At 41.6% G+C, this 11,815-nt stretch overlaps 1 protein-coding gene across 5 annotated transcripts in view; it reads right to left on the reverse strand.

Moving 5' to 3' along the window:
- DEUP1 (deuterosome assembly protein 1) overlaps nucleotides 1–9,157 on the reverse strand; it is an 83,002-nt gene extending 73,845 nt beyond the window's left edge. For 2 of the 5 annotated variants that reach the window (XM_035704187.2, XM_025419318.3), the window contains exons 1-2: nucleotides 8,911–9,157; nucleotides 8,326–8,396 (exon numbers count right to left, since the gene is read on the reverse strand). In XM_035704187.2, the coding sequence (XP_035560080.1) occupies nucleotides 8,326–8,354 (29 nt within the window). In that variant the 5' untranslated portion in view covers nucleotides 8,355–8,396; nucleotides 8,911–9,157. The remainder of the gene's footprint in view (nucleotides 1–8,325; nucleotides 8,397–8,910) is intronic. The other 3 variants (XM_035704188.2, XM_025419322.3, XM_025419316.3) reach the window with 2 other exon arrangements.
- Between the last annotated feature and the right edge of the window lie 2,658 nt (nucleotides 9,158–11,815).

The raw sequence follows: 11,815 nt of genomic DNA on the forward strand, positions 1-11,815 counted from the left end.
ACATTGTCCTGTAAAAAGTACACATGAATGTATCCTACATGGTGGCATTTTTAATCTTTGCCTAAATATGGTAGCAGCTTAATTAGTCTCTCAAGGAATCTTCCCCTTCCTTTCTTTCCTTCCCCACACCCTCCCTTCTTCCCTCCATTCTTCTCTCCCCCATCCCTTCCTTTTAAAATCACTCAGTGAATTCCTATAATCACTAAGCGTTGTGTTAACATTTCAGGATCTACTGTCAAAGTAAAATATCAGGATTTTACCCCAGGTCTATTTCACTTTGTTTCTTCAGGGAAACTAGAAACTACAACTTACCAAATTTGATTACTCTGAAAAGGAATATGCCTGGGTGGGAATAAAGAGTGGAGGGAGAATAATGAGGGTATAGACTGGGCCATTCAGAAGGCAAGAGAATCAACCAAATTAAAAAAAAAGAATTGTCAATGTACGAAAACAATAGATTATTACGATTTCGGGGTGTCTTGGTGGCTCAGTCAGTTAAGTGTCTGCCTTCAGCTCAGGTCATGATCCCAAGGTCTTGGGTTAGAGCCCCACATCAGGCTCCCTGCTCAGTGTGGAACCTGCTTCTCCCTCTCCCTCTACAACTCCTTATACTTATGCTCTCTCTCTTTCTCTTGAATTAATAAACAAAATCTTCAAAAAATAATATATAACTACAATTTATTAAATTACCAATATATTGACTTATATTAGATGTTTTTACAAATTATAATTAAAATTGTATTAAACTAAGAAACTGGGAAGTAAAGTTGTAATTATGAATTAATATATCTCAAAGGGAAGGAACACTTAGGTTTAGAAAGATGCACACGTATAGTACTGCTTTAAAGGATTTTTCTGAATTAGATGTGAGAAGTTATGCTTTATTATCCATCTGTCTTGGTCCTGTGAAAATTTGACTTTCATGGCAGATTTTTAAAAATTGGCAGATCATGCAGCAGATTTTTAGGAAGGATATGATAAGATTCCATGAACAAGATCAATGATAGAAGTCACAGAATCAAAAGTACAGTAAATGATTTAGTAGATAAAAATGAGACTTTTGGTTGAAGAAGGATGGACATAAACATTTTTCCTTCCCAAATCCTATAAACACTTTTCCTTCCCAAATCCTATTAAAATAAAGCAAAGATATATTTTTAACCTACAAGGACAAAGATAATAGTGGTTAGCAGTAGAGAAAGCCAAGAAGCAACCCAACTAGGTATAGGGTAAATGCTGACAGGCAACTTACACCCTCTAAGCAGGAGAATTTAGAAGAGTGTTCTCTAGAATCTGATTAGCCTGTCTCAACAGAGACTGGACAAGACTAGCCTGATGACATGCAGTGAACCTCCCTGTCAACAGGCACTGCCTGTGAACACATTGGAGTTTCCTGGCAGCTTTGACTCTGCCATCTTACACAGGAGTGAGTGGTTAGGGATCACAGACATTTGAGAAAAGCAGTTCACACAACTAGGTAAAAAACAAACAGGAAGACATTTTTTGAAGGAAATTATGAAGAAGAAAACTTCAAAAAAATATAGTTAAGATACTAGAGTTATTAACATTTAATAACAGGAGAAAACAGAATGTTTTATTTATAGGAGAGGAAGAGTCATCACTATATGCTGTCTTTTTCACTCACTCAGAAGTGAAAAGCATTTATAAAGTCATAACAACGTAAACATAACATTGATTAAGTCAAAGTTATGGTGTATCGAGAGGATGGAAGAATGGGAAGTATGACTCTGTGCGTCTGTGTGAGTGTGACTGTGTATGTGAGGCTGTATATGTGTGAGACTGTGTGTATGGTGGGGATGAGGTGGTGGAGGCAGGAAAATTAACCACTGTGGATGTCAATAGATAATGCCTAAAATGGAAAAATCAAGTAGCAGCAAGATAAGCATGTTATTTAGAAATATGGAGATAAATGCCAGAAGAATCAGCCAAAAGAATTGTCTCTGGGGCATGGAAAACTGGAGAGGGAACAGGAGATTGGTGTTTTTTGATAGCAGCCATCAGGAACCAAATGACTTTTTAAACTACATACATGTGTAACTAAGTAAAGAAAGATCTGGAAAAATGTTCTTTTTTAGTTAGAAAATATTTTAAAGAGTAATCCATTATAGGTGAATCCACCTATACAAGGAAAAAACATTTTTTTAAAAGCAATACTCTGGAATTCATACATTTTGGGATTCTATATATGTATTTCATTGACCTCAGGATTGCTCAATGCATCTGTGTAATTCTTATTCTGACAGTTAACCCTCTGATCCAGCCCCTCACACATAGTCCGCATGGAGCCCCTTGCTGGGCTCTGTGCTCAGCAGGGAGTCCACTTGCCCGCCTCCCTCTTCATCTCTCCAAGTGAATGCTCAGGAGTGCATGCATGTAAGTGCTCTCTTTCCTGTGCGTGTGCTCTCTCTCAAATAAATAAATAAATCTCAAAAAAAAAGAGAAGGAAATGACCTTCAGAGGTAAGTTTACTAAATATAAGTTTTAGTAATCTTCAATACACTAGACTGTGTAACTTCCTGGCTGGTAGCTATGCTGAGCCCACAGGGAGCTGCAGCTGCACTGTAGCTGGTGGACAAATTTCTTCAGAAGACCGAATTGATTTCTTGTTTTGAGCAGCAGAAGCCAGGAAAAAGGACTGGTGGTGAAGCAGCTGTTGGGGGTCCAGGGAGAGGCACAAATTGAAGGAGGTAGAGAACACCACCAGACCCACACGCCCCTAGAACAACTGATTGTAAAGGAGTTGATATAAGAGATCATTTCAAACACCTCTTATTTGTATTTTTAATAAAAGCCAAGGGTAAATTGCATTGATAAAACAAAACTAGCTTATCCTATGTAAAAGTAACATCAAAATAGACATACGAAAAAGACGTTCTTGGAAATAAAAACATGGTTGCCACTACTAACTCCTGGGGGAGAAGCAGTAAAAACAATTGTAATCAGTGCTGAAATAAAAGTGAGAAAACTCAAGAAATTCCTCCAGGACATAAAGCAAAAAGTACAATAATGAAAATTAGGAGAGAAAAAGAAAAAAATATGATCCTTCTAAGAGATGGGAATGAAACAAGAGAGTGGAGAATTATTAAGCAAAGAAGTATAAGAAAACGTCATTGAGTTGAAGAGATTTGAATCTTCAGTGTACAAGTGTTCACCAAATGCTGTGAAGGATTATTGCAAAAGGATCCATAACTAGAAAGTCATATTGGTAAATGTGTAAATTCTAAGGATAAAAATAAATCCTATAAACTTTCAGACACATACACATAAAAAGAAAGAAAAAGGAAGGAAGGGGAAGGAAGAACAAATCTGAACAAGAAAGAATGACACTGGCATTAGACCTTCCTTCTGCAACATTCAACACTTCAAGACAATGAGAGTAATGTCGCAGAGTTCCTGTGCAAGAGTATAAATAAGACATTTGGACATGTAACAAGTTAAGAAGTATATCACTCATGTTCATTCTTTAAAAAAAGATGTATTGATTTGGGGGGAGAGAAAGAGAGAGAGAGAGAGATACCTGCATGCACAGGGGAAAGGGCAGAGGGAGAGGGAAAGAGAATCTCAAGCAGACTCCCTGCTGAGTGTGGAGCCCGACATGAGGCTTGATTCCACAACTCCGAGATCAGGACCTGAACCAAAATCAAGAGTCAGACACTTAACCAATTGAGCCCCCCAGGCACCCTTCACCCATGTTCATTTGTATGGAAAGATCTAAGGAAGTACTTTAGTCAAATTAAATGAATTCAAAAGTTTCTTAAATTAAGAACAGGGTAGATTTTGCATATAACTATAGTAATAATGCAAACTTATAGCTGTTAAAAAAGGATTCTAAAATAATAGAAGAATGCAATAATAATTAACTGTATCCCATATGTAATAATTAATACTCTGAATTAAGAGTGACCAGGAATTAGAAATCCAGATTATTTCTTGGAGCTGAAAAAGAGACTGGGGAAGCACAGGAACTACCAAAGGTTAAGTTTTAACAGAGGGAAAAGGTTGAGGGAAGTCAAAGATTTAGTTAAAATTCAAGATGCCAAAAGAGAAGTCCAGATTTAAAATGTTTGTAAAAAATGTTCATTGACAATTTATAAAATAGTATGTAAAACTTCTAAGGGAAAATGAGGAAAAAGGAAACTAGATCAGACTGGTAAATTTGGGGAAATCAAAATGGGTCAAACATTAGTATATTAATGATCATAAATCCTCCTTTTAATGGCAAAGACTCTCCAATTGAGGTATATTTTAAAATCTAACCATATATTCTTTACAAGAGACATGATATGATATAAAAATTTTCAAAACAAGAGTGTGAGATACTAGAAAATATATATATTGGTCTCTGCCCCTAATTCCTGGCACAGAGCTCCTAAAACCCTTGCCATTTCCTAAATGATAAAAGCACCAGGAGCATCTTCCGCTCTAACATTTGGTCTTTGAGCCTGATTCCTGGCACAGGGCTCCTGAAACCTTTATAATTTCCCAGGCAATAGGAGTGCCTTTTGTTCTAATGAGGCAATTCCTGGGTGGGCTCCTAGATAAAGGCTGGTCACTGCAAAGACCAGCCATGATTGGAAGCTTGGAATTTTCAGCCCTACCTTCTCTTCTCTTGAGAAGGCAGAAGGGCTCCCAATGGAGGTAATGATCCCTTATGCCTATATCATGAAGCTGCCATAAAAATCCCAAAATACTCAGTTCAGAGAGCTTCTGGGTTGGTAATACAAGAAGTGCTGGGAGGGTGGCACACCTGGCAAGGGTATGGAAGCCAAAGACCAAAGACCCCCTCCCACACACCTTGACCTATGCCTCTCTTCCAACTGGTTGTTCATCTGTAGCCTTTATCCTGGTAAATGTGTTTCCCTCAGTTCTGTGAGCTGCTCTAGCAAATTAATTGAACCCAAGGTGGGGATCTGGTGGGTCAGAAGCACAGGTGGCAACTCGGGCTTGCTACTGGCATCTGAAGTGGTAGAAGAAGCAGCCTGAGCCCTTTACCTGTGTGATCTTGTGCAATCTCCAGGTAGACGGTGTCAAAATTGTGTTAAATTGTAGGATACCCAGCTGGTGTTACAGACAATTGCTTGGTGGGGAAAAAATGCCACATATTTGATGACCAAAGCATCAGAAATGAAGTATTCTCTGTGAAGATAAAGGCACACAGGGAAGAAAGGCATAGAGAGAAGAACTGGGTTTCTCCCTACACAGAAAAGAAAAGACTGAGTTTCTTCCATTACAAAGGGGATGAAAAGGACAATACAGACTATAGTAAGCTAAAAAGACAGCAGAAATGGCAATATGAATGACTATCAGGCAAAGGAGAATTTCAGCAACAACAAAACACATTAACCTATATGTGTGAAATCTCTAATACTGTGGCCCACAGCAGAGCTGTGCTCAGGAGAAACTTAAGCTTTAAATGCTTGAAGAAATCATAAAATACAGAAATCATAAAAACAACTAAACCAGATTTTTCAATTCAAAACTCAGTAGAACAAGATAAGTAAAATAAATCCTAAGAGGCCATACTAGTAAGAGTAGAAATCAAGAAGGAAACAAACAAAGCAAAATCTAGACACTGTTCTCTTAACTAGGCCAGGACAAATAGACCATTTGTTCATTCTGTTATTATTTATGTTCTGGGCACACACTCTAAAAACAAATGAAAAGGACAAACTCAAATACAGCTGTTTTGATTAGAAGGAGTTTAGGTTGATTAATGGCACAGATACAAACACCTATAATTGCGGGAAATCATGGATTTAAAATTAAAAGCAAACCCTATGGTAAACCACGTGCCAGAGAATAATGATTGACCCAATGAACATTCTGTCTAAAAGCTCCCTCCTTACACCCTTGCACTTTCTGTTCCTACTATCTGGGATTCTCTTTGCCCAAAATAATCCCTGCTCAAACGCCATCTTACCAGGAACCCATGTTTGATCACCCCATTCATCCTCCCATCCTTAGCCTGCTTTGTTTTCCTTCATATGACCATACGAAACATGTTAGTATTTCCCACCAACCCCTGGAGGAGTGGCCTGTTTTGAACACTGCTCTCTTCCAGGTGCTTAGACCATTAACAGCATATGGTAGACTCTAGATAAATATCTGTTAGATGAAGATGTGCCACAAAATACTACTGTGTATGTAGGTGACATGGTTAGATAGGCTCTGTAACACACCCCCAATGAAGTTTTACTGTCTTTATGATCTAGATTTTTACACATATCTCAAAAGGATGCAGGACAGAAGCAAAGTCAAAGTGGCTCTCCACGCTTTGTAGACCATGGTAGACAATGTCTGGTCCCATGTCTGCTGGGATGAGGAGGGTGGTTCCTCATGGAAATCTCTAGTGATTCTCATTCACTTCTGGTTTGTAGTTACATTGTACCCAGACAAGCTCTATGGCTCCCTACTAAATTCTAAGTTCTTTAAGATCTGTTTCTTAATGATCTTTGTATAAACCAAGAGACTTAGTGTTGTGCTTGTCATGCATTCAATAGTCTACACTTTTCCCCCAAAAGAATGAATGAAGACAAACAGCAGTCTCCGCAGCCTCAGATTCGCAGGAGTGAAGGGGTTCCTGGTACCAAACCTTAAGGCCAAGACCTTCAATCTGCATCTCAGACCCTACTGCTACCATCATATTAGGGACCTAACACCTGCTCAATCCTGGATCCCAACCTGATTCTGCACCCACATCTCACTACCACTCATTTCCAGTGGAGCAAAGCTTCAGGGATTAGAGTTACACGTATCTGAATTCAAATCCTACCTTTCCACTAACCAGCTGTATATTCTGGGGCAAGCTGCCACTTTATTTCTCTTTCTTTCTATCTTTCTGAGCTCAGAAACATGGCAGAGGCTGCTACCTGTCTGCCAATATCCATTCTTCTTTCTTTTATTGCCTAGGCTTTAGCTGGCCACAGAGCTGCTCAGTTAGAGAGCACAGGTCCCAAACCTTCTTTCTTGGCCGGTAGGAAATGACTAGAAGTGAGTCCTGCTATTTCTAGGGCACATTCTCCAAAAAAGAACCAAATTCTCTCTCCTCTTGCCCTTCCCCCTTCCCTCTGGCAGGAGCACGGTGGTAAAAGCTGAAGCCTTCACTTTGGATCCAGACACAAAAATCATGTAGAGGCAGCGGAGCTGCCCTCCCAGTCCTGGTCTGCTTATCCTAAAACTTGTTCATGAAACAGAAATAAACTTCACTCTTATTTAAACCACTGGGGTCATCATTTGGGGGTCTCTTTGTCACAAGACCTTAGACTATAATACACTCGATTTTCTTGGTTGTACAGAGAACAATACCTAGCTGAGATATTGTAAGGAGGAGTATGCAGCAAGATTTACAAAACCAACCTTATTCTTACCCAAATTTATGATGCTTTCCTTTAGCCTGATGTCAAAGTCATGGTCTGAGCAGAATAACTGAAAGGGAGACACTTGGAGTGGTTTGATGAGTGCAAATCAGTCATAGTCAAGATTAGGCACTACAGCACCACTCCTACCCACTGTCCCTACTCACTACCCCTTGCCCCTCACCTGCCCCCTAACCCCAGTTGGGGTAGGGACAGATATTTGTAAAAGGGAGTTTAATTTTTTTACAAATGGTGAAGACTTTGGTAACATATCCAGTTCTTATTGTTGTTTGAGGAGCCAAATCTTTTTCTTTTAACTTTATTAAGTTATTAAATTTGAATTCCAGTAGAGTTAACATACAGTGTTATATTAGTTTCAGGTGTACAATATAGTGATTCAACAATTCTATACATCTCCCAGTGCTCATCATGATAAGTGTACTCGTTAATCTCCATCACGCATTTCACCCATTCCATCACTCACTCGTCCCCTGGTGACCGTCCATTTGTTCTCTGTAGTTAAGATTCTGTGGGAGCCAAATCTGTTCTGAGGCTGTGTTTAAGTGTTGAATTCAGCCTTAAGGGCAAATGTAAGAGGCATGACTGGAACGCTCAATGTAGCAAGAAAGGAGCAAACTGAGGGGAGCTCCTCTCAAGAGCACAGGAGGCCTGTATGGGCACCCACCATCCTAAAACACCAAAAAAAAAAAAACTCCCTAAAAGTTGGAAAATAATGATTTTTGGGTACTGACCCATAGTCAAAATTGGAAAGATTCATATCATAGGTTCTTAATTAGAATCACTTGAATCTCCCCCCATCTTCCTCACCAAAAGTAATTAATACATCCTTCATATTAATGCTCAATTTCAAAATTTGTGTATCATCTGGGAGTTTTGGGGATAGTTAAGGGCCCACTTAATAAACAGAAAATTTTCAATCAGCACTTACCCCATTGTATTATGGGCTTGGTTCTCCATGTCAAGAAATTGCTGTATCTGGTTTGTTTCTTGATTTTTAATCTATTAGGGGAAAAATGATCTAGATCATTAAAACACTTACACTTATTAACCTATAAAACAAGAAAATTCTGCTCTCAGCAAACCATGTAGTGTGAGCTTCTCCAAGTGTAGCAGCTTTTGGTGCTACAAAATGTAGAAAATTAGGGCCTTTTAAAAAAATTCCCCCACGCATTTAGGACACTGGTTTAGCTATGAGTCGAAATCCATGGTATTGGCTGAAATGAGCAGTCATTCACTATTTCCTGAACAACACCCTGGTGCCAGGTACTTTGCAAAGTGCTCATCACACGAGATAAGTAAAACCGAATTCCTATGGTAGGGGAGTTACAGCTAAATGTTCTCAAACTTTCTTGTCTGCTAAAAGTTTGCCTTGTATTTGAGTCAACTCCTTCTTTGGCCCTTCCCGGGTTTTGTTAGAACGAATATACTATGAGATTTAGGACAGACAGGCTAAGAGTGTTTATAAAAATATAAATCTTACAATTCTGCGATGGCTCTGTGGGCACCTGCTTACCTGGATGTTGGTACCTGCCTTCAAGAAAGAGGAAGGAGGAACACGTTTATCCCAGCCACAAAGTGTTAATTAAAAAATGACATGGAAGGATCGAAGAGAACTTCAACTCCCGAGTCACTACATCAAAGTCAACGAAACAGCCTCCGAGAGGGAGGAGGAGGAGGGAGACTGCGGGCTCCGGCCCTCCCAGACCGAGGACCAGAGGCTCGGGGAGCAGCGAGGCGAGGACCGCGGCGTCGGAACCACAGCCCGGCCGGACGGACGCACCGAGGCTAATCTCACTGCGCCGGTTCCCCACCGCTCACTTGGGCGCCAGCGCAACGAGGCACCGGGAAGCGAGGTCCCCGCCCGGCCCCGGGTCGCCCCCGCCCCCGCCCCCGCCCCCGCCCCCGCGGGCCGCGCCGAGCCCGTGCCCAGGCCGGGGGCTCACCTGCGCCGCGCCGCGCTCCCCGGGAGGCCCGAGCCGCCCCCCCCCGCCGCCGCGCCCAGGGCCCCCCCCGCGCTCCCGCCGCCAGCGCCCGCCCGCCCGCCCCGGCCGTTAGGGCCTCCGGGTCCCGGAGCCGCCCGCCCGCAGAGCCGCCCTGGTTGCCACGGGGACGCGGCCGAACTCGGGGCCGCCCGGGGCGGGGGCAGGGCTGGCGGCGGCGGCCGTGCGGGGCTCGGGTCGCGCCCCCGGGACCCGCCGCTGGGTGCTCGGCGAGGCCCTCCCGACACCGCTGCCTCGGTCCTCGCCCCTGGACCACCCGGGGCGGGCGGGGAGGGGAGCGGGCACGGGGTCGCGGACACGGGGGGGAAGGGGGCTTTCCTGCCTGGAAGGGACGGGACGGTTCCGGAAGTTTGCAGGGAATCCTTTCCTTTCCTTTTCCTTTCATTTCCGGTCCGGGTTCGTTCCTGTTTTTTCTCTTTCCTTCCTTTTTCCTTTCTTTTTCCTTTCCTTTCCTTTCCTTTCCTTTCCTTTCCTTTCCTTTACTTTCATTTCCTTTTTCCTTTCCTTTTTCCTTTCTTTTTCCTTTCCCTTTTTTCCTTTCCTTTTTCCTTTCCTTTTTTTCCTTTCCTTTCCTTTCCTTTCCTTTTTCCTTTCCTTTTTCCTTTCCTTCTTTTCTTTTTTCTTTTTTTCTTTTTTCTTTCCTTTCCTTTCCTTTCGTCTTTTCTTTCCTTTTCTTTCTTTTTTCTTTTCTTCCTTTCCTTTCCTTTCTTTTTTTCTTTTCTTTATTTTCTATTAAAGGGTCTTTCCTACGCCCGCTGTGGGGCTCGAACTCACCACCCAGGGATCAAACGTTGCGGGCTCTACTGAGAGCCAGCGAGGCGCCCTGACATCCAACTTCCTTAAATCCCCCCGACCCTCTTCCCTCTCCCCCATATTTGAAATGGTATAAAAACTAAAATAGACTTGGGGCAGAGAATTGCCTCTCTCCTCACCAAGGTGTCTTTCACCTCAGAACAGCTTGGGGGGCGGCGTTTCAAGTGCACTGCGGGGTGCACAGCCACTCAGGTTATCACTACGGCAGCAACTGTACCTGTCCTCCCCACACAGCACACCGGGTCCTTAGCACTACTTTGCCGGAGAAGGAAACACCACCCAAGTGGGGGAAGGCAGAGGGAACCCGGTGCCTGGTTCCAAATTCTTTTCTTTTTTCACTAAATTCCAAGAATAATTGATGATAGAAGCTCTGTCTCATATCTCTGATTTTAAAGAACAGGAAAGAATATATGCATATAGACCTGTACACACACACACACACACACACACACACACACAATTTTTTCTATTGATACCTTAAATAATATTTTTAAGCACTTGAATTTGTATTTGGAAAGTACTTCTGCATCAATTTTAAGAACAGCATTCTTCTCAAAACCCAGTTGATCGACATCTAATTCTTAAAATCTTTTCTTTGCACTCCACGTTCATAACATAAACATGAATTTGCTACTTAACATGACTATCAACTTAACATGGATCCCAATCCCTCCATTCGGGTTCCTTTTGAATTTCAAAAAACCATTTGCTGTCTCTTGACAAATTGAGTTTCATAGATGAATTGTGTAAAGTACCTTAGGTTATTCGTTCTAATAAGTGTTTCATAACTCTCATTATGATTGAATGAAGAGAGTGATCATTTCATCTTAACTTGAAACTTTCCATTATTCTGAAAACCTTAAGTCATATTCTTTATTCTTGTCTAAACTTAATGGGTCAGTATAGTTATTCTGACCTGAAGAGGGGAAACTGGAAGTAGGAACAAAATTTAATGAAGTTTCAGGATGCCCTGTATCACTCGTGCTGTGTGGCACTTTACCATTGGTAAAGACTTTCATGCTCATTATTTCCTTAGATGCTCACAAGTACGGTGTGACACATGTGACACAGGGTTCTTACAGCTCCTTTTAGCAGATTAGGAACGTAAACCTCAGAATAATGGATTTGGCCAGGATTACACATCTGGTTCAAACGCAGCTAAGCTAATGAATCTAGATCCTCTTAGTCAAAACTTAGTGCTCCTCAAACTCGGTACAAAAAATTAGGTTTCTTGAGCACACAGAATCTGGCTGTAGATGTGTTTAAAGCCACATTTTCACAAGACAGAAGGGAAATGAGCAGGGCTTACAAAGTATCTGATGGAGTTAAAAAAAAATTAAATATAGAATGGAAACACTCCATTCAATTTAATAGGAATAAAGGCTTTCATAATGAGATGAAAGTTAAGGCTTAAAATGCAAAGACTGACCTACCCACTCCCCTACCCATTCCCCCCTTCAAGTAAGAAGTAAGTGCAGAGACTGGAATTTACCCTGAAATGTACCTATTATTGTATCTTTTTCACATGAAATTGTTTTGAAAGGGATAAGGAAAGTAGGAGGTCCCTGAGTCCAAAGGAGGGTAAGAGTGTGACCAGGCTGGTGC

The sequence above is a fragment of the Canis lupus genome, chromosome 21 (genome assembly GCF_003254725.2).
Source record: "Canis lupus dingo isolate Sandy chromosome 21, ASM325472v2, whole genome shotgun sequence".
Taxonomy (NCBI): domain Eukaryota; kingdom Metazoa; phylum Chordata; class Mammalia; order Carnivora; family Canidae; genus Canis; species Canis lupus.